The 25,879-nt window shown below is 40.3% G+C and overlaps 1 protein-coding gene and 1 non-coding gene across 2 annotated transcripts in view; both read right to left on the minus strand.

Moving 5' to 3' along the window:
* The window catches only part of Acoxl (acyl-CoA oxidase like), a gene marked incomplete at its 5' end in the record, with an annotated part of 295,914 nt that overhangs the window by 87,875 nt on the left and 182,160 nt on the right, over positions 1–25,879 (minus strand). Inside the window, 2 exon segments of the mRNA XM_042695356.1 lie at positions 5,615–5,726; positions 17,727–17,836. Of these exon segments, the coding sequence (XP_042551290.1) occupies positions 5,615–5,726; positions 17,727–17,836 (222 nt within the window).
* LOC122121390 lies at positions 6,879–6,982 on the minus strand. The gene has a single exon (XR_006149934.1). It is a non-coding gene; the product is annotated as a U6 spliceosomal RNA (small nuclear RNA).

The raw sequence follows: 25,879 nt of genomic DNA on the forward strand, positions 1-25,879 counted from the left end.
TTACAGGACTTTCTTTGGTGGCTTTTGGTGTTGAGTTCTAGTTTTATTCCCTTATGGTCTGAGAGAATGCAGGTTATAATTTCAATGTTTCTGAATTTGGACAAGTTTGCTTTGTGACCTAAAATGTGGTCTATTTTGGAGAATGTTCCATGTGCTGCTGAGAAGAACATGTATCCTGATGTTGCTGGGTGAAATATGCATATGCTATTGGCACTTGGCTCTTCACTGCCTTCTAAAATATTATTCTTCAGTAAGAGGACCCAGGATTCCTTGAGGAAATGATTGAATACAATGCTGGGAGGAAAACTACAAGGTGGGCCAGAAAGTAAACCAGTAAGCCTAGTGCACATAAAGCAATGCAGGGATCTACCTGAAGGAGCTCTGCACGGCCATGCTTGGAGCAATGTGAACAAGAAAATAAATAATACTGTTGTAACTCAATGCATAAAAAATATCTATGAATCCATACTGATACAATACTGATATCAATAACAATGGAGTAAATAATTTTGAGAAAAGGGACAGCTCTTGCTTCTAAATAATAAATATGGTAGGAATGAGGGAAATAGAAAACCCTCACTAAGTGAATACTTTAGTATAAATTATTTCCATTGTTTCCAGGAAGTCAACCAATAGATGCTAAAAATAGAATTCAGAGAAAAATAGGGTATCTACATAAATATCAGTCCTATCTTTGCCATTGGTGACTGATACTATGAAGAAATGATTCACTTTCTTGGTCCTAGGCTATATAGAATGAGTGAATTTGAGTAGATAGACCCAAGAGTCCCCTCCAGCTCACATTTCCACAGAAATAGCTACTTCCCATGTAATTATTAGGAGTATAACTAGGATTTGTTCTTTTGAGAGGCCTTTCCAGCTAGGTAGGTGCTTCTTTCACCCCAAGGCAAACTGGACCCACTCCAACATGGTAGTGGGGTATATATGGTTGGGATGATGCAGCAAGAATTTCCACCTGGGGCTCTGAGTCCCAAAGGTATGCACCCTTGGTTGCCATGGCCAAGTGCCTGTTCCCGTATCCTTCATCCAATCCATACCAACTTCCATAGTTATGCGTGGAGATGGCACATCTAATTATAGTGAATCTTTAGGCTTGTACTCCAAGGTTGGGGAACCTTTTACAAGACTTCTGGCAATGCCTGCCCACCTCTTGAACAATTGGACCAGAAGCACTCCCTTAGGGGGAAGAGGCAAAGATCTTATTTACAGGAGAGGGAGAGGGAGGGGTAGAGGAGGGGTAAGAAAGAAGAAACAGTAAAAGACAGAGAGAGAGTACAAACATCTAGTTGGGATCCCTTTTTGCACAAGGAAAGAATTTCACTGTTTCTTTTCTTCCAAATAAGCTTGCTGTTATATTTTAAAAAACAAAAACAAATTCTTTCCTTTATTCTTGCTCTGTTTTAAACACTTTGTTGCCCTTTAATTCTTTAATCAGCAAAGAAAACAAATCTGAACTCTAGATGGTCTCCCTCCACTTCCACTTTCTCCTTTCTTTTCCCTTATTATGATAGATTTCTCTAGGAAGAGAATTAAGAGTTCTTTTTGTGAAAGAAAGACCTAGAAAGTTGGAAATGAGGGGAAAATGAGTAGTGAAACTCCTACTATGAACTACTACCCCAGGTTGCTATGGGGTGAAGGAAGCAAGAGAGGAAAACATTTCCTGTGAACAGCACAACAAGGAGGGAGATGCTTGGATGGCATGGGAGCACTGGAAACTAAGAGGTAAGCTGGCTGTCTTCCACGCCTGGGTCTCCCCAGGCCACCACTGTGTATGACTTACTGTGATCTCACTCTTCCTCTCTCTCTGAGTGTCAGGATTTAAAGCCTGTCTCCCACTGAGCAGGGAAATATGTTCTGCAGTCTGCGAGAGGGGACCTCTCTCTTTTCATAAAGTGGTCCTTCGTGGGCAGCTACAAAGAGACACAAAGCTCTCCTCCAATGACTCAACTTTCCAACTCAGCTTGACCAATGGGAGCTCAACTTTAACTATGACCTCAGGAAATCTGGCTTCTAATCCTGTTTCCTGTCTTTGAAGATTTGTGTTTGGAACAAAGGTCTTGACATTTTTATGCCATGAGAGTTTTAAGAAAACACCTGTCATTCAGGTTGCTAAATTGTTGTTGGTTCAATCTAACAAACAGATTGCTTGCTCTCACTCTGTCCCTTGTCCCTACTGTCAGATTCTCAAGGGAGTTCAAGCAAGTCAGCACTGGATTTGTTTTCCTGTCTGGGCTCATTGACAAGGATATTTCCCAGCTCTTCCCTGTACCTACCGACTACCACCTAACAAAAACCTGAAGACTTTTGATTGAAGAACAATCTGAAGGCCCTTTCATTAGACAGGCACCAAGCACACCAAAAAATACATCACCAATAGACAGCTTGCCTTTTCTACAGACAAGAACTTAAATGAACTTAAATTCCACAGACAAGAACTTAAATTTATATTTTCAAGATTTAAACCAAGAGCTTTAGATTCATATACATTCATAGTAATCAGATTGTACACTGACCTTAACAATAACAGTTATAAGCTACAATGTTTTTTTTCCGAACAGAAATTTCTATGTTACATTTCTAAAATAGTTCTTTTCACTTTCCATCAGTTCTCATCCAGATTTCCAAAGAAAGAAAAATAACTTATTTCTGAATGAGTCTAATGCCTCTAGATGTAGAGGATAATTCATGATGCTTCTTTGCAAACCACTTCCCTTTTCCTTTCTGCACAGTCTTGTAGTGCAGTGGAGTGTAACCTGAACCAGATTTCTTAAATCACTCTTTCCCAGGGATTCTTACACACCTGGAAGTGGGGGTCAAGTGATGAGAGACAGAACATGAGCCAATTCTTGGTTAAGTAGGACTATTTTTTGTACTCTCATCTCTCTACTAGCAGGAGAGAGATTTTGTCATGCACACTTGAAAATAAGCAATCATTTGCAAACATGTTGATTATGGATGACCTATCACTTTTTCTCTACAGATTTTCCCCATAAGATGACTGACATCCTTGATAGAATATTTTCAATGTGAGAAGCTAGTTCTCCCCCCATGAGTGGGTAAAAAGTCATTTACAAAACAAAACCAATAATAATGACAAAATTGAATGGATAAGCTTCCAAGGAAATACAAGGGGCAGGGTTCTCTCCCTGGCCGTTTGTAAAAGGACATTTTGCAAGGACATTTCTTGGCTCCATTTTGAGTGAGAGTCTGGCTACTCCAAAAAGGAAAAAGCATTGTGGGATGACTACAAGAGCTCATTCTCTTTTTTTTAATTTTTGTTGGTCGTGGGGCCTGAACTGGCACTGTCCCTCAGCTCTTCAGCTCAAGGCTAGTGCTCTACCACTTGAGCCACAGCACCACTTCCAGCTTTTTCTACTTTTGTGGTACTGAGAAATCGAACCCAGGGCTCATGCATGCAAGACAAGCACTCAAGCACTGAGCCATCTTCTCAGCCCCAAGAGCTCATTCTCTTACAGGACTCTGTTCACTCCAGAGTAGGAGGCAGATAGGAGGTTCAATCATCTATAAGGTGAAATCTACTTTTGAAGAAAATTTTGAGCATTGCTTAAGAGCTAGAAGGAAAAGCAGATGTCTGAAGCCCATTCATGGTTTTTTTTCTTTTTTTCCTTAAAAATACTGAAGCAAACAAATAATAGGATTATTTTTAGGAGAATTTAGACGTCTAGATGAACTTACCTTTCCCTGGCCAATATCCTAAGAAAATTGTCCAGACTGGGTTGGGCATTCAAATTGTGAAAGAGAATCACTTATTATAAGATATATCGACGTTATGCAGACAGACACAAACCAATATATAGATAGCTAGCTGAGCTCCAAATACAAACTACAATATACAAGGCCATGATCTTTCATCAAGCTTTGTAGACTTTGTCTTAATTTAGCACATACTTTGTTTTCACCTTAGGCTAAAATTAGATGTGGGCTTATCCAAAGCAGGAATATTGCTTGACAATCTTTGTGGTCTAGCCCCAGAGCACTATCTGAATTCAATAAATGCCTAATTGTATTGACTTTCAAAATGATTATATTAGTAGTGGCAATTAAGATAACTAACAAGAATACAAATTGTTCATGTTTTTATATATTCTATTTTATTCCATTCATGCAATGCATGGAATAATGTATGGAAAAACTCACTGTTATTAAACCATAGAGCTGGACACTGGTAGCTCACACCTGTAATCTAAGCTACTCAGAAGGGCAGCCCAGGCAAAAAGTCTATGTGACTCTTATCTTCAGATAATCAGAAAAAAAACAGAATTGGGGCTGTGGCTCAAATGGTAGAGCTCTAGTTTTGAACAAAAAAGCTAAGAGGGAGTGGAGAAATAGTGATAGCAAAATAAATATAGGGAAAAGCAAACCTTGACACACCACCAGACAAGTACAATTTGGCTTAATGTTTATTGAGATTAATTTTGTGGTACATAATATCTAAAAAATATACATGTGGGGCTGGGAAGGTGGCTCAGTGGTAGAGCGTTTGCCTTGAATGCTTGAGGCCCTGGGTTTGCTTCCTCAGCACCACATAAGCAAAAAGAAAAAAAAGCCGGAAGTGGCGCTGTGGCTCAAGTGGGAGAGTGCTAGCCTTGAGCTAAAGAGCTGAGGGACAGCGCCCAGGCCCAGAGTTCAGGCCCCACTACCGGACCCAAAAAAAAAAAAAAAAAAAAAAATATATATATATATATATATATATATATATATATATATATATACTTTGTCAGGAATATTTACTATAATACTCATTTATTACCAAGATCTTATGGTCACAGTTTAAAGCCAGCCTTGGCAGGGAAGTCCATTAGACTCTTACCTCCAATTCACTATCAAAAAGCTTGAAATAGAGCTGTGACTCAAGTGGAAGAGCATTTTTTGCTCTTGAGTACAAAAGCTCAGGGACAATGTCTTAGCTCTGAGTTTAAGTTCCAGGAGCCACGCGTACATGCACTCACATGTGTACACGTGCACAAGCACACACACACACACACACACACACACACACACACAAAGTATTTATTATAGTGCTGTCCATAATAGCTGAAAAACTAGAAGCATCAGAATTCTGAGTAACCCTGTCCTTACTGACATAAAAGTGTCACATTGTATTATTATATAGAAAGATTGGTTTAGTGTTACATTTTATAATTATATAGAAATATTGCTTTCAAAACATTTGTTTATATTTTGCCTTTAAAATGTATGCATCAGGGACTGGGGGGGATGGCTCAGTGGTAGAGTGCTTGCCTTGCATGCACACGGCCCTGGGTTCGATTCCTCAGCACCACATAAGCAGAAAAAGCTGGAAGTGGCGCTGTGGCTCAAGCGGTAGAGTGCTAGCCTTGAGCACAGAGAGGCTCTGGGACAGAGCCCAGGCCCTGAGTTCAAGCCCTAGGACTGGCAAAAAAAAAAAAAAAGTCATCATACCAACTTCCAGACAAGCAGGTCCATCCACCTGAAGCTTGTAATTAAGCCAACTCATCCTCTACTAACTTTAGCAGATAGTTCACCTATGAGGAGGACATGCCTCAAACACACGACAAAAGGAAATTTGAAAGAGAGCACAGTGCATCATTACCTTATGATAAATTCTGGCCACCAAACTCCACTGAAGAACCCCTTCTCAAAAATTTATTGCTTTCAAGAGAAAGGTGAGGTGACCAACTGTGTCCCAGTTAAATGCCAGGAAGCTGTAGGGAAAACACAGTGACTGACCATCATTATCATTACCATCATCATCATCATCACCATCAATATCATCATCACCATTATCACCATTTTCATCACCATCATCATCATTATTATCATTATTGTTGTTTGGGCTTCACCAAAAAATTTCACTGGAAAGAAACATGGGATTTGTTTTTCTTCTCATTCAGTATTTCTCATCCTGTCTCTTGTTGATGGTATACATGCACTTTTTCAATTCATTCTTCAATTTCAGCTTACATAGTTTAGATCTAGTTTATTAGAGATATTTGGTTTCCTGATTATTTTCCACTTTCTATTTACTATAAGTACTGTTCAACATTTTATATAGTCTTTCCTTATTAATAACTATAATATTTGTTAGCAAGTGAGTTTATAATAATGGATTCAACCATTGTTGAATAACTCTTAACACTGAATATTTAGTTCCTGACACAAATTGTATGTCAGTGAATAATATTTATGAAATGCACTGTATATTGGAAATGGTACTAAGTGCTTTGTGAATTGTTCAATAGTCTCAATAATTCAAGGATGCTGATATACCATTGTTATTCAATGTATAGGCCCAGACACTTGGGAGCTAATTTTGTACCACTTACCCTATGAACCTCTAGATAATTTAGATTAAAAGGCAAGGGATTAATTCTGAGTTCACACTCAGCTTTCCTATAGATTGCTCTCCCACTAGAATCTCATTACCTAAAAGTTAAAAACCCAAGTAGCTGTGGTTTAATCAGCGGTAGGAGAGAACTTTTTAGAAGCAAACCAACACCGCACATTAAAAAATTAATATGTATCTTTTATTGTTAAGATACTGTACAGAGTAGTTACAGTTACGTGAGTAAGGTAATGAGTACATTTCCTATGGCGCATTGTGATGCCCTCCTTTGTTTTTCCCCTACCATCCCTTCCCTCTCCACCTCCCCAACTCCTCCCTTCGCCCTCCTCAAATTTATTAAGTTCATTTTCAACATAGTGTCTTGTACATCTCATTGTTACAATGTGTCCTTATTTAAGCATTTTGTTATTTCCCTTCCCCTCCCCAAATTAGAAAAATGTATATACAAGATGCAGGGCACCAGAATCAAATACAGTGAAAATAAGGGTTATATCGTGGGAGAAGAACATACAAAAATATGGAATCCTTCATGAATTTGTATGTCATCCTTGTACAGGGGCCATGCTAATCTCTGTATCATTCCAATTTTAGTATATGTGCTGCCAAAGCTAGCACAACACAGCACATTGAGACCTCCAAATGCTGAATTAGTAATCATCTGTCACATAGACAGGGAAGGCAGATAGGAGGTTATTTTTATTGCCAATCTTTAGGAAACCTGCATTACTGCATGTTCTCAATATTGAGAACTGCTTGTTATCAGTCTGGGCTCATAAGGTTGACTTCTTGCCTCAGTCTATTTAACAGAAGCTGTAAGGAATTTTCATAATTTACTGAGAAGTGTGTTTTAGCTCCTCTAGGATAATTCCTGTGAAAGCTGGAGGTTGTAAAAATTGGTGATGGAAAGCACTAGTATATCTAGGGGTGTTAGTGGATGGTCATTGCTGGAGGCCTGAGGTTGCGAACTGCCTGTGTTCCAGCCAGCACCTCTCCCAGACCCAGCACCTCCCCCTCAGCCCTAGGAACTCAGCTGAAGTAAAACTTTCTAAAAGTAGACATATGGATAGAGGTAACTTCCTTTTAATTATATATTTATAGGAAGGTCAAATGACTCTGTGTGTGTGTGTGTGTGTGTGTGTGTGTGTGTGTGTGTGTGTGTACGTGCTGGTCCTGGGTCCTGAACTCATGGCCTAGCACTGTCTCTGAGCTGTTTTGCTCAAAGCTAGCACTCTACCACTTAAGCTACATTTCCACTTCCAGCTTTTTTGGTAATTAAGTGGAGATAAGAGTCTCACAGACTTTTCCTCCCCAACCAGGCAGGCTTCTAATCTCAATCATTAGATCTTAGCCTCCTGAGTAACTAGGATTACAGCATCCAATAGGTTACCCCCCCTTTTTTTTAATGCAATGAGCTCTTTATTATGGTAAGTACCTTGGGATCAAAGACCACCAATTATTACTCTTTATTGAAGTAAAACTTAGAATAAATGTACATACACAGCATTAGTTAGCAGAGAAATGGAACCCAAAATCCAACAAGATAACTAGACATCCACCAGAATGACTAAAATTAAGTAAACCGACATTAAGTATTTAAGGAGGGTACAGTGAAACCAGAACTCTCCCACTTGCTGATGAAAATGTGAAGTTGTTAAAGAATTTCAGGAAAAGTTCTGTGTAACCAAGAAAAAACATACATCATAATCTAGCAATTCCATGCCTATTATTTGCCCAGGAGGCTTAAAAACAAATATTCACAAGAACTTGTGTAAAAAGGTTCATAGGCATTCTGTTCTCAGGAATGGAAAACTTACAAACATCTCAGGTGTCCACTCATCATCATAAGATAATGGAAAACAATGTTGCTTTGATTTGTATTTCTTTTATGGCTAGAGAAGTTGAGCATTTATTCATGTGTATATTAGCCATTCTTTTTTTCATATATATTTTTTATTGTAAAAGTACTGTACAGAGGGGTTACAGTTACATGAGTAGGGTAATGAGCACATTTCCTATCAAACATTGTTACCTCCTCCTTTGTTTTTCACCTACCATCCCTTCCCTCCCCACCTCCCAATTCCTCCCTCTCCCCTGCTCTGGAATTATAAGTTAATTTTCTACATAGTGTCTTGCACATCTCATTCTTACAGTGGGTCAACCTGTATACGTATTTAAGCATTTTGTTATATCCCTTCCAAAATATTAATGTTGTTTTAGGGCTAGAGACGGTGAGCATTTCTTCAAGTGTCTAATGGCCATTCTTATTTCCTCTTCAGAGAAGTCTCTCTTTAGCCTACTTATTAATTGGGCAGTTGTTTGAGGATTTGTTGAGGAATTTGAGATTCCACTTCACCCTAGTTAAAATGGCTATAATCAAGAAATCTAATAACAATGGATGCTGGAGAGGATGTGGCCAAAAGGGAACCCTAACTCATAGTTGTTGGGAGTGTAAACTTGTTCAACCACTTTGGAAAGCAGTATGGAGGTTCCTCAAAAGACTACACATATTACTTTACTCATGTAACTGTAACCCCTCTGTACAGTATCTTTACCATAAAAATATATTAATAAAAAATAACCCCCCCAAAGACTCCACACAGAGCTCCCCTATGACCCAGCAATCCCACTTTTGGGCATTTACCCAAATGATCACAAACAAGGCCATACTAAAGCTACCAGCACAACTATGTTTATCATAGCATTGTTTACCATATTTAAGATATGGAACAAACTCAGATGCCCCTCCGTAGATGAATGGATCAAGAAAATGTTATACACACACACACACACACACACACACACACACACACACACACACACAATGGAATTCTATGCTTCCATCAGAAAGAATGACATCCCCCCATTTGTTAGGAAATGGAAAGACTTGGAAAAAAGTATATTAAGTGAAATAAGCCAGGCCCAAAGAAACATAGGTCCAATGGTTTCCTTTATTTGCAATAAATAGTAAATGTCTAGGATAATCTCACTAGACAAGCAGAAAAGGTCAAAAGCTATGTACATATGACCATACAAGATGATGCTAAGTGATATGAACCCCAAGATAGGGACACAAGTGGTTTTTTTCTTTGTCGCTGTTGTTTTTAATGTACTATGTGATTTTTTTTGTTTGTTTCTTTTGTATGTTCTTCCCCCATGGCATAACCCTGTTTTCACTGCATTTGATTCTGCACTGTATTTGATTGATGCCCTGCATCTGGTATATACATTTTTCTAGTTTGGGGAAGGAAAGGGAAATAATAAAATTCTGAAACAAGGATACAGATTGACCCATCGTAACAATGAGATGTACAAGACACTATGTTGAAAACAAACTTTACAGCTGGGGGTGGGATGGGGGGCGTTGGGGTGGGAAGGGATGGTAGGGGAAAAACAAAGGAGGGGGTAACAATACTCGATAGGAAATGGACTAACTACACATGTAACTATAACCCCTCTGTACAGTATCTTTACAATAATGTGTGTGTGTGTAGATAATGGAAAACAAATTCTAGCACAGACAAAACAAAATACTACTTATAAGTGAAAAGCAATATATATGTCACCATGGATAAATCTCAAAAAGCATTATGCTAAGTTGCTGAGCCAGCTACAAAAGAATATGGAATAGTGTGTTCCATTTCCAACAGGAAAATCTGATCCATGGTGGAAAATACCAGAATAGTATCTGTCTAGAAGAGTGGTCCCAGGGCTTGAGAAAAATGACCTATCTTAAAAAAATTTCATTGTAAAAGTGATATAAAGATGGCTTACAGTTACATAATAAGGTAATGAGTACATTTCTTTTTGAACAGTATTACCCCCTCCTTCATTTTTTCCCACTTTCCCTGCCCCCAACTCCACTCTTCCCCCAGGTTATAAAGTGAATTTCCAACATAGTGTCTAGTGAGTATCACTGCTGAATTGGTTCACCATTTTCTGTGATTCCCTTTCCCTTCCCCAGATAAACTTCCATAGAAGACAAAAGGTGCAGAAACCAAAAACAGTGACAACAGGGAATAAACCAAAGGAAAAAAGAAATATCTGAAATCAGTACATTAAAAAACCTCTTGTTTCCATTTCTTGGAGTTCATTTCAATAAGCATTATTTTATATGGTCATATGTACATAGATACTGAGCTATTGTGATCCTCTGCTAAGAATATCCTAGATAAATTCTAGTTATTACAAATGAGAGAAACCATGCAACCTACAGTTCTTTGGGTCTGGCTTGCTTAGTTTAATATAATTTTTTTCAAGTCTTTCTATCTCCTTATGAATGGGGTAATGTTATTTCTTCTGATGGAAGCATAGAATTCCATTGTGTATATGTGCCACACTTTCTTGATTCATTCATCTACTGAAGGGCATCTCGGTTGATTCCATATCTTAGCTATGGTAAATAATGCTGCAGTGAACATGGTTGTGCTGGTAGCTTTAGCGTGGCCTTGTTTGTGATGACCTTCATCTTGATAAGTGTTTTGGTGACAGAAGTAAATGCATTTGGCAAAATTCAGTGGGTCTCCATTTCGGATAATCATTCATGTCATTGCATCTAAACGCAACAGAAGACAAAAATAATTATCATCATTGAATATTGAGCTTGGTTAATGATGTTTGTACGGTAGCCAGTTGTGTGTCGGTGTCTGTAGTTTGCTTTGAAGTTTGTAGTTTGTAGTGAAGACAATGAGCAGTGAGTGAGTGAATGAGAGGAAGAACTGATACATGGAATATACAGTCTTTGGCTGCATATCCACTGTAAAAGATGACAGACCATCTGCATGACAGTGATCCTATAGATTATAATGGAATGGAAAATCCCAATGGCTATTGCTTAGTGTCACTGTAGCCATTGTAACATCATAGTGCCATGGGTTAAGGGTTTATGCTGATGCAACTATAAAATAACCTACTGTACTGCTAGTTGTAAAAAACTGTATAACACATAGTCTGTAGTATAACTCATGCCTATTATCCTAGCTATTCAAGAGGCTGAGATCCCAAGGATCCTGGTTCAAAGCCAGCCTGGGCAGAAAAGTTCACTGGAGACCTTATCTTCAAGACAACCAACAGATGGCTCAGATGATAGAGTACCAGCAGGGCAAGTAAGCTGAGCAAGACCATGAGTGCAAGCCCCAGTACTACCAAAAAGAAAGTAAAGCATATGATAGTAGAGCACATTATGTACAATAACGAATACTGAATAATGATAATAAACAATTTTATTATTGGTTTATTATTACTTTAGTGCATACTCTAAAAAAAATATCTTTAAAAGTTTACTGTCTTAGGGTGCTGGTGGCTCATGCCTGTAATCCTAGCCCTCAAGAGGCAGAAAGCTCACGGCTCAAAGACAGACTGAGTATAGACATGAGACCCTCTTACCAAACAGTGCCTGAACAGAATAGGGCATGTTTAGCATCTTAGCTATATGAAAAGTATAAGTAGGTGGACTGTGATCCAAACATGCCTGAGCATACACATGAGACCCAATTAAAAAAAAATAATGAAGGAACAAAAGTCCAAGGATGTGGTTCAAGACACAGATGGGCTACCTACCAAATGCAAAGCCCTGAATCCAAGTCCCAGTATTATCCCCTCCCCCTTCAAAAATCAAATTTACTGTGACATAGAGTTCTGCCAACCATGGCCTTGTGCCCTTCATGGGATTATATGTTTGGATTGTAACAAGAGGGTTGTTGAATGACTGGCCTATATTATCCAGATTCATGAAAACTAACTCTATGAGGTCCATGTAACAACAAAATCTCCTGAGGACTCATTTCTCACGCGTGCCCTTGCCGTCACGCCATGTGTGACTGTGAATACGTGGCAATGATTTAGTAAGAACAGTAACATAGTCACAGTTGTCTCTCCAGGAGAGAGACTCTCAGTGGGAGGTGCGCATATGAATGATCACTTCAAATCCTTCCAGCTTGGCTGAAGATTTGAAATGCTTTCCAATACAGCACAGAAAGACAGCCTAGTGCAAACCAGAATCTTGACACTTCTGTGTCTGTCACCAGTGCCACACGGTGCCCTGTATGATGGCTGGCCTGTGCATCCAAACCAGAGACCAGAAAATATGGAGAGTGAAGTGGCTATGCATAGATAGATGGAATGAGTCAAAGAGAGAGGTGTACTGTTTTGGTGGTTAATAACTGCGACAAAGATAAATGGGCTAGAACTTTCCAAATATTTACAATTGGAATCTAGCCTCTGGCATATGGTGAATCTCTCCTGGAAGATTTGGTAGGAACAGAGAGTTGCATGTGAGTGAGAGCATGTCAGGCCCCTAGTGATGGAAACCAGTCCCACTCTGCTATCTGGAAAAAGACACACGAGCATATGATTTGTGGCTAGCTTGGGGACCAAGTTTCCTGACAGAATGGAATTGAGGCCACTGGGGGGAAACATACAATTCTTTCAACTCCTTGTACGTTGGAAATCTTTCAAGCTAATAAGTTGGAGGGAACAGTTTTAGTCCTATAAAATTCCCAGTCAGGTCTTGAAATATTAAAAAGCTGCACGAGTTTTCTATAAGGTATGAGGACAAATAGAGCCATCAAAATCAAGAGAACCGTCAGCTAAAGAATCCTAGGATGGGGGAAGCTTATGATTTTCTAAGCTCCAGGTACAATATGAACGAATAGAAATCTGAGAGCAACAATGAAAAGTGAGAAAAAGCTAGACTTTAGGCTCCTAATTTTCTCTCCATCCCTCTGGATATGAAATGCCCTATTCCAGCATTTATTTATTGTATTTTCCATGTTTCAAAAAATCAGGACAGGGAGATAATATTTCCTAGAGTAGTTCTTTTGGCAATTAGTTCAATACTTTTGGGTTATGAAGACTAATGGATACAGTAATTATAAAAATACATACAAAAGGGCCTGGGAAGGTGGCTCAGTGGTAGAGCGCTTGCCTTGCATGCTCGAGGCCCTGGGTTCGATTCCTCAGCACCACATAAACAAAAAGAAAAAAGCTGGAAGTGGTGCTGTGGCTCAAGTGGTAGAGCACTCGCCTTGAGCTGAAGAGCTGAGGGAGAGCGCCCAGGCCCAGAGTTCAGGCCCCACTACCGGATCCCCCCCCAAAAAAAATACATACAAAAAAACACTGTAAACTCTTTCTAGCATGAGCAAGGTGATACGGCTGTTGGCCTACCTAAAACAATGAAAGGGAAACCATCTCGGTACAACAGAGACCAATGAAGTAAAAAGTTGATTGTTTAGAAAATATGATCAATGTCATGTGAGACTGAGCAGTGGCAACCAAGAAAGGAGATGGCACAGAAGGAAATTTTAGAAGGACAATGGGGACATAAACACAGATCCAAGGAAGTTAAAAAGATATATAAATAGAAGCTGGGCACAGTGGAACATGCTTGTAATCCCAGCACTGTGGAGGCAAAGGCAGGAGGATCCTGAGTTTGTGGTCAGTCTGGGTTATATAGTGAGACCCTGATTCCATCATTCCATCTGCTCCCCTGCCCTCAAAGCAAAAGATAAAAAGTGGTGAAAAAGTTCCAAAGGACCAGGATAAATTCTTAGACAAATACAACTTACAAACTGATACAAAAAAGAGATTAGTCCTTAAAAAATCAATAGTTTAAATTTCTTTCCCAAGCCCTAACCATTTTCAGATAATTTACAAAATTCTTCTACCAGATAAGATACAGCTACCAATGTAGCTCTATGAAACCAGAACCACTGACATACACCTAGGTCACAGAAGTGTAAGCACAGAAAACAAGAAGTGTAGGATCTCCAACTAACCATACACAGAAAAATGTAGACGATAATACAGAATGAAAATGCAAAGTGTTTACGTGTGCCAGGAGAGTTGAACATTATTGTTCACATGGCTGGGATCTTTTCCCAGCATCCACTTCCAGAACCTTTTCATCATCTCAGAATGAAATCCTGAACCCATTAAACAATAACTATGCCACCTCTCCTCATCTTTGCCCTTGGTACCCACTTTCATCTTTGCTACTCTACAAACAAGGGTGGTGTTTTTGTTGTTGTTGTTTTTGGTGGTAGTGGATTTGAACTTATAGCCTCATGCTTGCCAGGCAGACCTTTTGGCTTCAGTTATTTTTCAAATAAGGTCATATACATTTTGTACACGTAGGCCTTGGACTTTGATCTTCCTGCCAGGCTGCCTACATAACTGAGATTACATGTGTGAACTACCACATTCGGCTAGCTTGTTGCCCCACTAACTTTTTTATTTTTTTTGCCAGAGCTGGCCTTGAATCACAATCCTCTTATTTCTGCCTCCCAAGAAACTGGGATTTCAAGGATGAGGCACTGATTTCATGGTTCAAATCTAGCCTGGGCAGACAAATTCAAGATATTTTTATCTCTAATTAGCCAGCAAAATGCCTGAAGTGGCAGTGTGACTCAAGTGGTAGAGCACCAGCCTGAGAAAAAACACTACAGAACAGTGCCCAGGCCCAGAGTTCAAGCCCCAGTACTGGCACAAAAAGTGGGAGAGGCAAACCCCCAATTTCACTACATAAGAAATACAAATGGCTAACAAATGGATGAAACCATGTTCGCCTTTAATAGTAATAAGGAAAATATAGTTTAAATCTGAGTAGGAGATCGCTTTTGTGTGTTGATAACATTTAAGAAGTCTGGTAGCAGCAAGTGCTGGTGAGAACAGGACACAGTTGCGGCTCTGCAGGATGCCTGACTGCTAGTGGTGGTGGCTGGCACCTTCCAACACTTGGACAGGCGTGGTTCCACTACTTTGAAGAATACTTCAGCACTAGGTAGTAAGGTTGGACAATGGCATACTCTATAATAGAGCAACTCACCTTCACAATGACACAAATCTCAGCCTCCTGAATAGCTAGGATTACAGATGTGAGCCACAGGGTCCCAGATTTCTGTTTTTGTTTTTGTGTGTGTGTTACACTAATAATTTCAAGGGTTCTTTATCCTTTGTTGTTATAGATGTTGTGCTCTCCTTTAAAAGTTTGTGGCTAATCATGTATTATTATTATTTTTTTGGTTGCACTGGGTCTCAAACTCATACCTCTAGCCCTTTTTGCCTCGGCTACTTTTGAGGTAGAGTCTAGCTTTATGCCCAAGCCAGCCTGGCGAGATTCAGTTTTCAGTCAACAGATTGCAAAATACTTATGAGCCATGAAACCAGTTTAAAAAATGGTGATCAATATCCTTAAGAAATAAAATTAAAAGTCTTATATAATTTCTCATCCCCCAGTGTGTATGTGTGTGTTTGTGTATTTTAATCATTTAGTATGTTTACTTGTAGATTTATAAGTATATTTTAATTACCACAAATAAGGGAAACCATGCAACCTATGTTTCTTTGGCTCTGGCTTACTTTGCTTAATACTATTTTCCCCAGTCTTTCCATTTCTTTAAAAATGATACAATATGCCAGGCGCTGGTGGCTCATGCTTGTAATCTTAGCTACTCACGAGGCTGAGATTTGAGGATCATGGTTCAAAGCCAGCCTGGGCAGGAAAGTCCATGAGATTCTTACATCCAATAAACCACTAGAAAACCAGAAGTGACACTGTGGCTCAAGCAGTAGAGAGCTTGTCTTGAGCTGAAGAGTGCAAGGACAGCGCCCAAGCCCAGAGTTCAAGCCCCATGACCGACAAAAAAACAATACAATATATTCCTTTCTGATGGATGAGTAGAATTCCATTGTGTATATACACCACATTTTTCTGATCCATTCATCCACTGAGGGGCATCTGGGTTGATTCTATATCTTGGCTATGGTACACAATGCTGCAATAAACATGGTTGTGCTGGTAGCTTTAATGTAGCTTGGTTTGTGTTCTACTGGATAAATGCCCAGGACAAACAGACTCTCTCTCTCTCTCTCTCTCTCTCTCTCTCTCTCTCTCTCTCTCTGTCTGTCTCTGTCTCTGTCTCTGTCTCTGTCTCTCTCTCTCTCTCTCTCTCTCTCACACACACACACACACACACATACACAATACACACACACGTTGCTCCCCAAGGTGGAGAGCTCTGTGAATGTCTAAAATATTGTAAAATATTCTGAGTCATGTCAACCAAGTTTGAAAGCCCTGCAAAAAAGACTCCACATTCCCCAGAAAACATAAACCTGATTTTTTTTGTTACAGCTTTGTGCAGACTAGTAAAACACTAAGTTGGGTGCTAAAGGCGCATGTCTGTAATTTTAGCTACTCAGGAGGATGAGATTTGTGGGAATCTCAATTTGAAGCCAGCCTGGGAAAGAAACTAACACTCCATCTTCAATTATGTAACAAAAAAACAAGATAGAGGGTGGCTCAAGTGGTAGAGCACCAGCTACAAAGAGGTAAGCTGAGTGAAAGTTCAAGGACCTGAGTTCAAGGCCTGACTCTGGCACCAAAAAGATAAAATAACACACTGGATATAACTCAGGTGTCTAGTGATTGATATTGGAGATTAGAACGGATAAACAGATTGAGTCATAGGCACATGATGGAAAATTATGTGATATTGCAAAGAAGCTTCACAACTATGTATAATGACTTAGATAAACCCTAGAAATAAAATAGTCAGTGAAAACACAGGTTGCAGGAATACTCCTATGAACACCCTGTCTTCTCTATGGAACTTAGAGATAATAGTAGTAATAAACTAACACAAATACCAAAGCATGGATCCTGAAGATAGACTATCTAGGGTCATATCTCAGCTCTGTCATTCAGGAACCATGTAACCTTGAGCAAAATAGTGAATTCTGATTCTCAGTTTCCTCATCTGCAACTGGAAATAAAAACCTACCTCATAAGGTGTTAGGATTAATAACTGTGAAGTGTTTAGAGCAGAGAACATGTAGCAAAGAACACAGGAGAAAGAAGAAATTCATCAGTGTGTTAGTTCTTAAGTTACATGATAGGTGTTTCTACAGATTCACTAGATAGATAGATAGATAGATAGATAGATAGATAGATAGATAGATAGATAGATAGATAGATAGATAGATAGATAGATAGATAGATAGATAGATAGATAGATTATAAAAAATGCCATGCCAAAGCTCTGTAAACTTATGCTTAAAAGAAGACCCTGGGCCGCACACTGCCAGAGGTTCATACCAGTTATTCTAGCTACTCAAGAAGTTGAGATCTGAGCATCAAGGTTCAAAGGCAGCTCAGGCAGACAAATTCAAGAGACTCTTTTCTTCAACTAACCAGTAAAAAGCCAGAACTGGAGGCACAGCTCAAGTGGTATAGTGCAATTCTTGGAGAAAAAAATTGAGTTCAATACCCAGCACTGATGCTTCACACACACACACACACACACACACACACACACAGAAGATACTGAAGGTAGGTAATATTGACATCTTGGGCAAAGCATACCTGGTTCTCAGCTGGTCCACAGCAAGTGCCACCCAGCTCTGAAGCAGAGCAAAGAGCCGTTTTTCTTTATACCGCTTGGTGTATTGAGCCAATAGTTCCTGGGCCACAACCTGTGAACATATATCATGCATCAGCCATGTCTCAGAATGTAAAAAATACCAGTGCAGTTAACTACTGTAAGGTAGTTAAGGTCTATTGCTACCTCCTAGGAAGGAATGAAATATGAGATTCTGTCCTTCCTGGGGCCCCCTTTGCCTATGGCAAACATGTGGTACTTACCCTACCCATCTAGCCTTCCCTCCCTGGGGCTGACTCCTCACTGTATGCTGCTCTCTCTCCCCTTGTCTGTGCAGCCCCTGGCACTGGCCCTGAGACTAATTATTTAACTGACACTAGGCAAGTGACCCTAGTTAGTTAACCCTACTTGCCTCCCATGAACCAGATGGCAGATGTCTGTTTTCTTCATGCCTTTGATGTTCTCTGGGTGATCAGGCTTTGGGGAATGTGCAAATAAAGCACAGTGGATAGTTTGCAACAATAGGTACTAGACATGTGAGTGAGGCCATGGTTGGACCAACATAACTCTGTGGAGTCCCCACATTAATAAACCCAAGCAAGAGCAGAAACACCACACCATATGAACCAGCCCAAACAGCTGGCTTACAGAATTATAAGATCCCAAAATTACTGTGGTCTTTGCTACACTAAATTTCAAGGTGACTGTTACTAATCGAAACACATTGTTACCTTTCAGTGAACAATTTCTTTATTTCACTTCACATATGTATTTTTTCTTTGCATGACTTGGATTTTATTTTTGGCATCACTGGGTTTCAAACTCAGGACTTTTCAGTTGCTAAATAGGCATTCTATTGTTTCAGTCATGTTTCCAGCTTTTTTTTCCTTGGCTATTTTTATAAAAATTGTAAAGATGATATACAGTGGGGTTACAGTTACATAAGTCAGGTAATGAGTATCTATCACTCTCCCTCATTCTCCCAGTTTTTTCCCTCCCAACCTCTCTCCTGCAACAAATTGTATAGTTCATTTCCAATATAGTGTCTAGTGAGTATCACTGCTGAATTAGTTCATGCTTTGACCACATGTTTTTATATGTCATATAAAGTGATCTATATGCTTTCATTCACCAGTAGTATATCACAAGTGATATTTTTAGTTTGCATTGTTATACAGCATTTTCTTTATTTGTTTTGTGACTTCGTAACACTCTGTGTTAAATCATAGTTAAACATTCTCATTCAGTAGGATATTTAGGGTGCTTCTGGTTTTATTCTTTCTTGATAACCTAGAGGTCAAAATGTTCACTCAAATAGCATTGTTCTGTTTTCATTACTTGAGAATAAATACTATGGGCTTGATTGAATACCTCTCTTGGTAATGAGGGTTATTTGGGTCATGGGAGAAGACTAAAAACTTTATCAAGGCATCCTTACCTGAGGGAGTTTTGTTGGCATTAATGGGCTAAGCCACTAATGTGTGATGCAGGGATAGTTTAACCAACGAAAGACTATGTGTGACACCTAGTGTTCTGTCGAAAGCTAAGTGATAAAGTTTATGTGCACTACTCCAGAGCCTGACTCATCTGCCCAAAGCTACCACATCAGATTACACAGTCTCAGACTGTGGAGGGACTAAGCCCTCAAACTCCACTTTCATCAAGAGATGTTTTAGGCCAGTATCCAGGGACTCAGACATTCTCTCCTTTTCCATTGCCATGGTAACCAGCACTGTTCCCAATTGAGATGGTCCTTAAGGTTGGCCCTCAGTCTGCATTTGAAGCTGCCATGTTGATACTATGTATAGATGCAGGCACTGGTATGTCATACAGTGATGTTTTTGGGTGGTGGTGCTGGAGCTTATTTATTTTAAATTTTTGGTGCTGAGGATCAAACCTAGGGAGTAATACATACTAGGTAAGTGCCCTTACCATTAGACTACATTCCTTACCCACCCTCAGTTTGAACTTGGGTTCTTGCGTTTGTGAGTCTCCTGCTCTGCTTACTACTTAACCTCAGGTCTTTTTTTTGCTTTTTTCAGGTGAGCTGTCAGGTTTGTGGTCCTGGCCTGTGATATTCCTACTTTCACCTCCCTCACTGCTGGAAACACAAGCCTGTACTCCTCTCATGCAACATTTTGTTGGGTTTAGAGCTAACATTTTGCTGGGACTGGTTTCAAACCACAATCTTACTGATCTGTACCAATGGAACAGATGAGATTACAGACTGCAACCCCCCAACTAGCTGATTTCATTTTCATTATAAATTATTTTCCTTTGGTGTCTTTGAAGTACTACCTTGAATTTTGGAAATTATGTCTTCAGCTGTGATGGATCAAAGAACAGGAACACCTTTATGACAGTCACTGCTATATAAAATAAGTATGAAGTCCAAACACTACTAAGAATGGAGAATATGACCTAACCTCTGAATTAAAACCAAAACAGAACAGCAGTCAAGTTTCACAAATTCATCCCCAAGATTAGCATTCTCATTATCTTGTTTTTGCTAATCTATTCATTTATTCTGGCTCTAATTCTATCTCCCTCTAGCTACACAAGTAACAGCATTCCAACATTTAAACAACTGCTTTTGCTCCATAGTTGTCCCTTGCTTTATTTTCTACTATAATATGATGACATAGAACAGAACATGTTGGCCGATATATGGTTCTTCTACTTCCTGAAATGTAGGTGCCAGGTGGGCAACGGTGTTTACCCTTGTGCCATCTAACTGTATGACAGACTTAGGAGATGGGGCAGTCATTCTTGAATTAGTAAGTTTCTCTTCCTGTTTTCAATGTATCCAGAATATTCAGTCCCTTAACAACTCCCTTTAACTTTGCCACTACGTCAGCCTTTCTGATCTAAGGAACTTAAATTGGGAAAATTAAATCACCCTAGCTAGAATTAAAATTAGAATGATATAATAATTGTGCTAAACTTAAAATAGGGAGAAATTGGGTTCTGGCTAATAGCACAGAAGCATTTAGAAGTGTCACTCGTTTTCTGGGTCATGAATCAACATGACTTTTTAAAAAATGAGGTTATTTTTTCTACTGATGTCCTCGTGGTAAAAGATTAAGGAATTGAAGCTATCAGCTACTGTGAGATTTGGGTGTCACATACTCTAGATACAATTCTTTATTTGGATAACTTCCTAGGAAAGGCAACTGTTGGGTTTGTTTCCACTGCATAGACATTTTCTTAAGTACAATATGTTGTTTCATAGACATGTGTGATTTTCAATTGTTTTAGATGAGTCTTGCTATGTAAACTGGGCCAGCCTTGAACTGGCAATCTATCTGCTTCAATTTCTCAAGTGCTGGGATTACAGATGCTCTCCTACCACCAAAGTTGTTTTTGAACTTTCTATTTACAAGTATTTACTCAAGATTAGTTGCAGTGGGCTGGGAAGGTGGCTCATGCTAGAGCGATTACCTTGCATGCATGAGGCCTGGGTTTGATTCCTCAGCACCACGTAAGCAAAAAGAAAAAAGCCGGAAGTGGCGCTGTGGCTCAAGTGGTAGAGCGCTAGTCTTGAGCTGAAGAGCTGAGGGACAGTGCCCAGGCCCAGAGTTCAGGCCCCACAACTGGACACACCCCCCAAAAAAAAGAGTAGTTGCAAAAGCAATACCAAGAAATTCTCTCTAGCTATCATCTAGATACCCCCCCAAACTGATCTCACTTATAAAAATGATTATCAGCCAGGTACTAATGGTTTATGCCTGTAATTCTAGCCTACATGGGAGGCTAAGACTGGGAGTGGGTTGAGGCTATTTGGCATAGAAAAGTTCAGGACATTCCTTCCCAACTGAGAGCTGGGTCTAGTGGCATGTGCCTGTCATCATAGCTATGACTGGAAGCCTGAAAGAGGCACTGCCCAGGTAAGGGTATGGACAGGAAGTGAGACCTTATATAAACAAGCCATAAAAGAGCTGGGAGCATGGCTTAGTGATAAAGCACCTGCCTATTCATGCCTGGCAATGGAAACTCAGGCTGACTGAGCAAGCAGTCTGACACCCAGTCTTGGCTTTCTCTTGTTTTGTCTCCTCTCCCTCTCCTCATCATTTCTTTTTTCTTTTTCTTTTCTTTTCTAAAACACCCTGTCTACAGTTGGAATCAAGCTATTCTGTAGCCCACATTTGAAAACTGTGAGTCTGAACAATAGTGAGGAATATGACATCAGAGACACAGTTATAATAAATATCATATGCATCATGCAACACCCATTATGTAACACCAATAAATGTTATTTTTTAGGTCCAGTCGCTTTTCAAGGCATCCATGACAAAGCCAATGTTTCTGCACACTAAGTATTTTGCTGATTTATGCGGGCATAGTGATATATGGATTTAAAAGCCTAACAAGGAGTATTTGCTGCCAAAGTAGCAACATTAGAGCTGACTGGAATAGAAAAATCAGGGGTCCTAAGGAAAACCCAGCAGATAATTACTCTGCAACAAGGATGGGCTGGGTGTTGGGGCCTCACTCAGGTTTGTAGTATGTGGGAGCCACTAGAATTGACAGTACTTACAGCACAAGGGGCTAATTCTGTTCCAAGGAACCCTGAAAAGGACCAGCTGAGAGCTCGGGGCAAAATGAAAATGGAATGATGAAAATCTTTCAAAAATTATTCAAGATTTCAAGGTGAGGACAGCAGAGCCATAGACCAAGCAGAGGCCCTTCAGAGCATGGGGAGATATGCCACTGTGGAGGCTTTGCTTCAGCAATGGTCCTGGCTTTGGAAGTTCCCGTGTAATTGGCATGGAAAATGGATGACACTCAGACATATGAAGGAGACATATGCATGCAAAAATATTACTTACTGTTTACCTGACATACAAATGTAATAGAGTGTCACCTGGTGCCAGTGGCTCACGCCTATAATTCTCGCTACTCAGGTGGCTGAGATCCAGCCTGGACAGGAAAGTCCCTGAGACTCTAATCTCCAGAAGTGGCACTGTGGCTCAAGTGATAGAGTGCTAGCCTCGAGCTGAAGAGCTGAGGGACAGTGCCCAGGTACAGAGTTCAAGTCCCACAACTGACCAAAAATATTAGAGTGTCCTATGAATTTTGTTTTCTATAGCTGGCAACATTAAGTTTCTGAAGGGCAGCTCAGAGTCACCCAAGGAAATGAAGTGAACATGATATTCCTGCAGACATGTTAGTTCTTCACCTTTCATGGATGCTGGGCATCCCACCATGGCAAGAGTTCTTTGAGGAGAATCTTTAAAATTTCTCTGGTAATGAGAGAGAGAAAGAAAGAGAAAAAGGAGGAGGAGGAAGAGGAGGAGGAAGAGGATGAGGAGGAGGAAAAGAGAGAGAAAGGGAAAGGAGAAGGAAGAAGAGAAAGACAGAGAGAGGAAGGATGAGGAGGAAGATGGGAGGGGGCAGGAAGGAGCCAAGATAAGAGAATTAAGACTATAAGTTAACACACAAACTAACAGGTATGATGCTAAGGCACACAAGGAATTCCTAAGTCTTAGACATGGATGTGACTTTTTTTTTAAAAAAAGGAGAAAATAAATATTTAGATCCAGCAAAAATTCTCACACATTTCAATTGAAGAGTGATTAGAGTTTTTGTTTGTTTGTTTTTTTGCTAGTTTTAGTTAAAGCTGCATTCAGTTTAACTTATCTTCCTTTGTCTCTTTCCATTAGACAATGTTAGTGTATCCTTTGTATTTTCCTTTGTTCCTCTTTACCCCGTACTGCGTACAAGGTACATACTGTTGAGAATACTGGGGATTTAAGACATGACTGAGACTAGTCCAATGGAGAAGCCAGCATAGATACCCAGGAGCACTGTTGGCAACTGTAAGGACACCACAAACCCAAAGCACATCAAGCCAAAAGAAGATCTCCTCCCTGTGAAGGTCAGGAAGCCTTAAAGGGTAGAGATGCATCTTTAATTTGTTCATTCTCTTGTTCATTTAGTTATACAACATCTAAAATAGCAACAACAATCTCCTTTAAGTGTATTCTAAGGCTAAGCTCTGTTCTAAACTCTTTAGATGGAAAATTGATTTATTATAAGCTGATTTGTTGAACTGAAACTCATTTGCACAATTACTTAAAGATAATAGCAATAGCTGGACATTGGTGGCTCATGTCTGTAATCCCAGCTTCTCAGAAGGCTGAGATCTGAGGATTAAAGCTTGAAGCCAGACAGGGCAGAAAAGTCCATGAGGCTCTTATCTACAATTAACCAGCAAAAAGCTGGAAATAGAGCTGTGGCTCAAGTGCCAACCTTGAGGAAAAAAGCTAAAGGATGGCACCCAGGCTCTAAATTCAAGTCTTAGCAATAGTACATACACACACAAAAAGATAATAAAAGAAAAAAACTGATTTGATGCTTATGCTATCCTTAGGTAGCCAACAGACTAATTCTGTTGTCTGGATAAAACAGCAGAAGACTAAAGAGATTAAGCAAGTTGTCAGGGTCACACAGACAGGAAATAGAAAGGTGAGGACTTAAACCTAGAGTCCAACCAAGTTCATAATAAATCTACACCTACCCAACATGTACTATAAAGGTCAAGTATTGGGAGTCCAAAGAGAATGCAAGGACCCACAATGTGGCATCCTGGGCAGACAGGCAAGAAGAGACAGGTTGACAGTATATGCAGTACCTGCAGCTCAGTGGCCACAGAGGAGTGTGGCCTAGTCATAACTGAACCTTGTCAGACAGGAAGGACTGGGCTTTTCTGCATCATGAAGAGCACTCTCAATAACACAGAAGCTGAAGCAGAGGTGCGAGAGGCTGCCACCTGAGCCATGCCTGCTGTTCCCTTGTTGGAACTTCAGACTAAGTGCAACATGATGGTTGAGGTTTCAGGCCTCAAAGGGTCCAGGTCCTTGGGTGAGGTAGCAGTAGATGATGCAGGGACAGCTCCCCAGGGAGTTGTTCCTTCTTTCCCTTGGGTCTGTTCTCTCTCTCCCTGCGTGTTACCCACACACCAAGGCCTCCCTGACATCACCCTCCTCCCACAGTACAAGGCCCTCACCCTCAGCTCCAACTGGGCAGCAAATAGCCAGGTTGTTAGAACATAGCCAGATTGTTTCACGTCTCAGTAAGACCTGAGCCCCGCATCTATGAACCAAACCCACCACATTAGAGAAAAGCCAGAGCTATATTTGGTATGGAGGAAGAACACAAAACTTGTCATCTAATGGACCACCACACAGCCTTCATTGCAAACCTACTGTGTGCCTAGCATTCCAGTGGAGTGATTACAACCCCATGAGATAACCCTCATTTTACAAGTGAAGTCTCTAACTCTCAGAGATGCCTGGAATTCGTCATCAGAATGGATAAAACATATACTGTCCATGAGGCTGCCTTTCAGGCCTAAGTGGGTACCATTCCTCCAGAACCCCTCCTCTGTAGCCCCTTGTAGTTATGGCCTAATGCAGGGTCTTCTATAGTCAGTACCCACAAACTCCCAGGGATGTACTAGACCAAAGGACAGGAACTTTTGCTCCTCATTCTTCCTCAGGGAGGCACCAGCTTCCCAGTGGTTTCTAAGGTAGTGGCTGGAGTAGAAATATTCAGAGGAATCAGGAGGCTGAAAGCCAAGAGCCACCCCATAGGCAGGTTTCTTTAACCATGCCCCTCCCTAGCCATTTCACATTCTAAAAAGTGTTTTGCTTTCTCTTGAACAATTGGAAGGCCAGATCTCCTTGGGACCCCTGTCAGTGGGAACAGAATAGAAGCTTCAGTACCCTGGAAAGGGACTAATGCCCCCTGTTTGCCCAGGTCTCCTCCTCCCATGCTCTGATTCCTGGATTGGCTGCCATTATTTAGGCCCCTACTTAGTCCTGAAGGCAAATGGTTGGGTGCCTATTGGCATGCTTAGAGCACACTTGTCCTGAGGTGAGCCACAGACTTAAATTTCTGATCCATCCCCTTTTCTACTAAGAGGTAGAACATGGCCATATCCATCATCACCCCCAGCCTCCTGAGCAATCAAAGCTCAGACATGGGCATGCTGGCCTGACCTGGCCAGGGGAACCCAAAGTAATGCAGCTGGCAGATCTGAGGGAGGTCTTCCCTTGACATTCTGTCCTTCCTGTGGGTGTATAGCAGCTGCTTTGAGACCCTGATGAGATGGTCCAGGGAATTCACTCCAGCG

Source organism: Dipodomys spectabilis, unplaced genomic scaffold, assembly GCF_019054845.1.
Source record: "Dipodomys spectabilis isolate Male_0828 unplaced genomic scaffold, ASM1905484v1 ptg000187l, whole genome shotgun sequence".
NCBI classification, from domain to species: Eukaryota; Metazoa; Chordata; class Mammalia; order Rodentia; family Heteromyidae; genus Dipodomys; species Dipodomys spectabilis.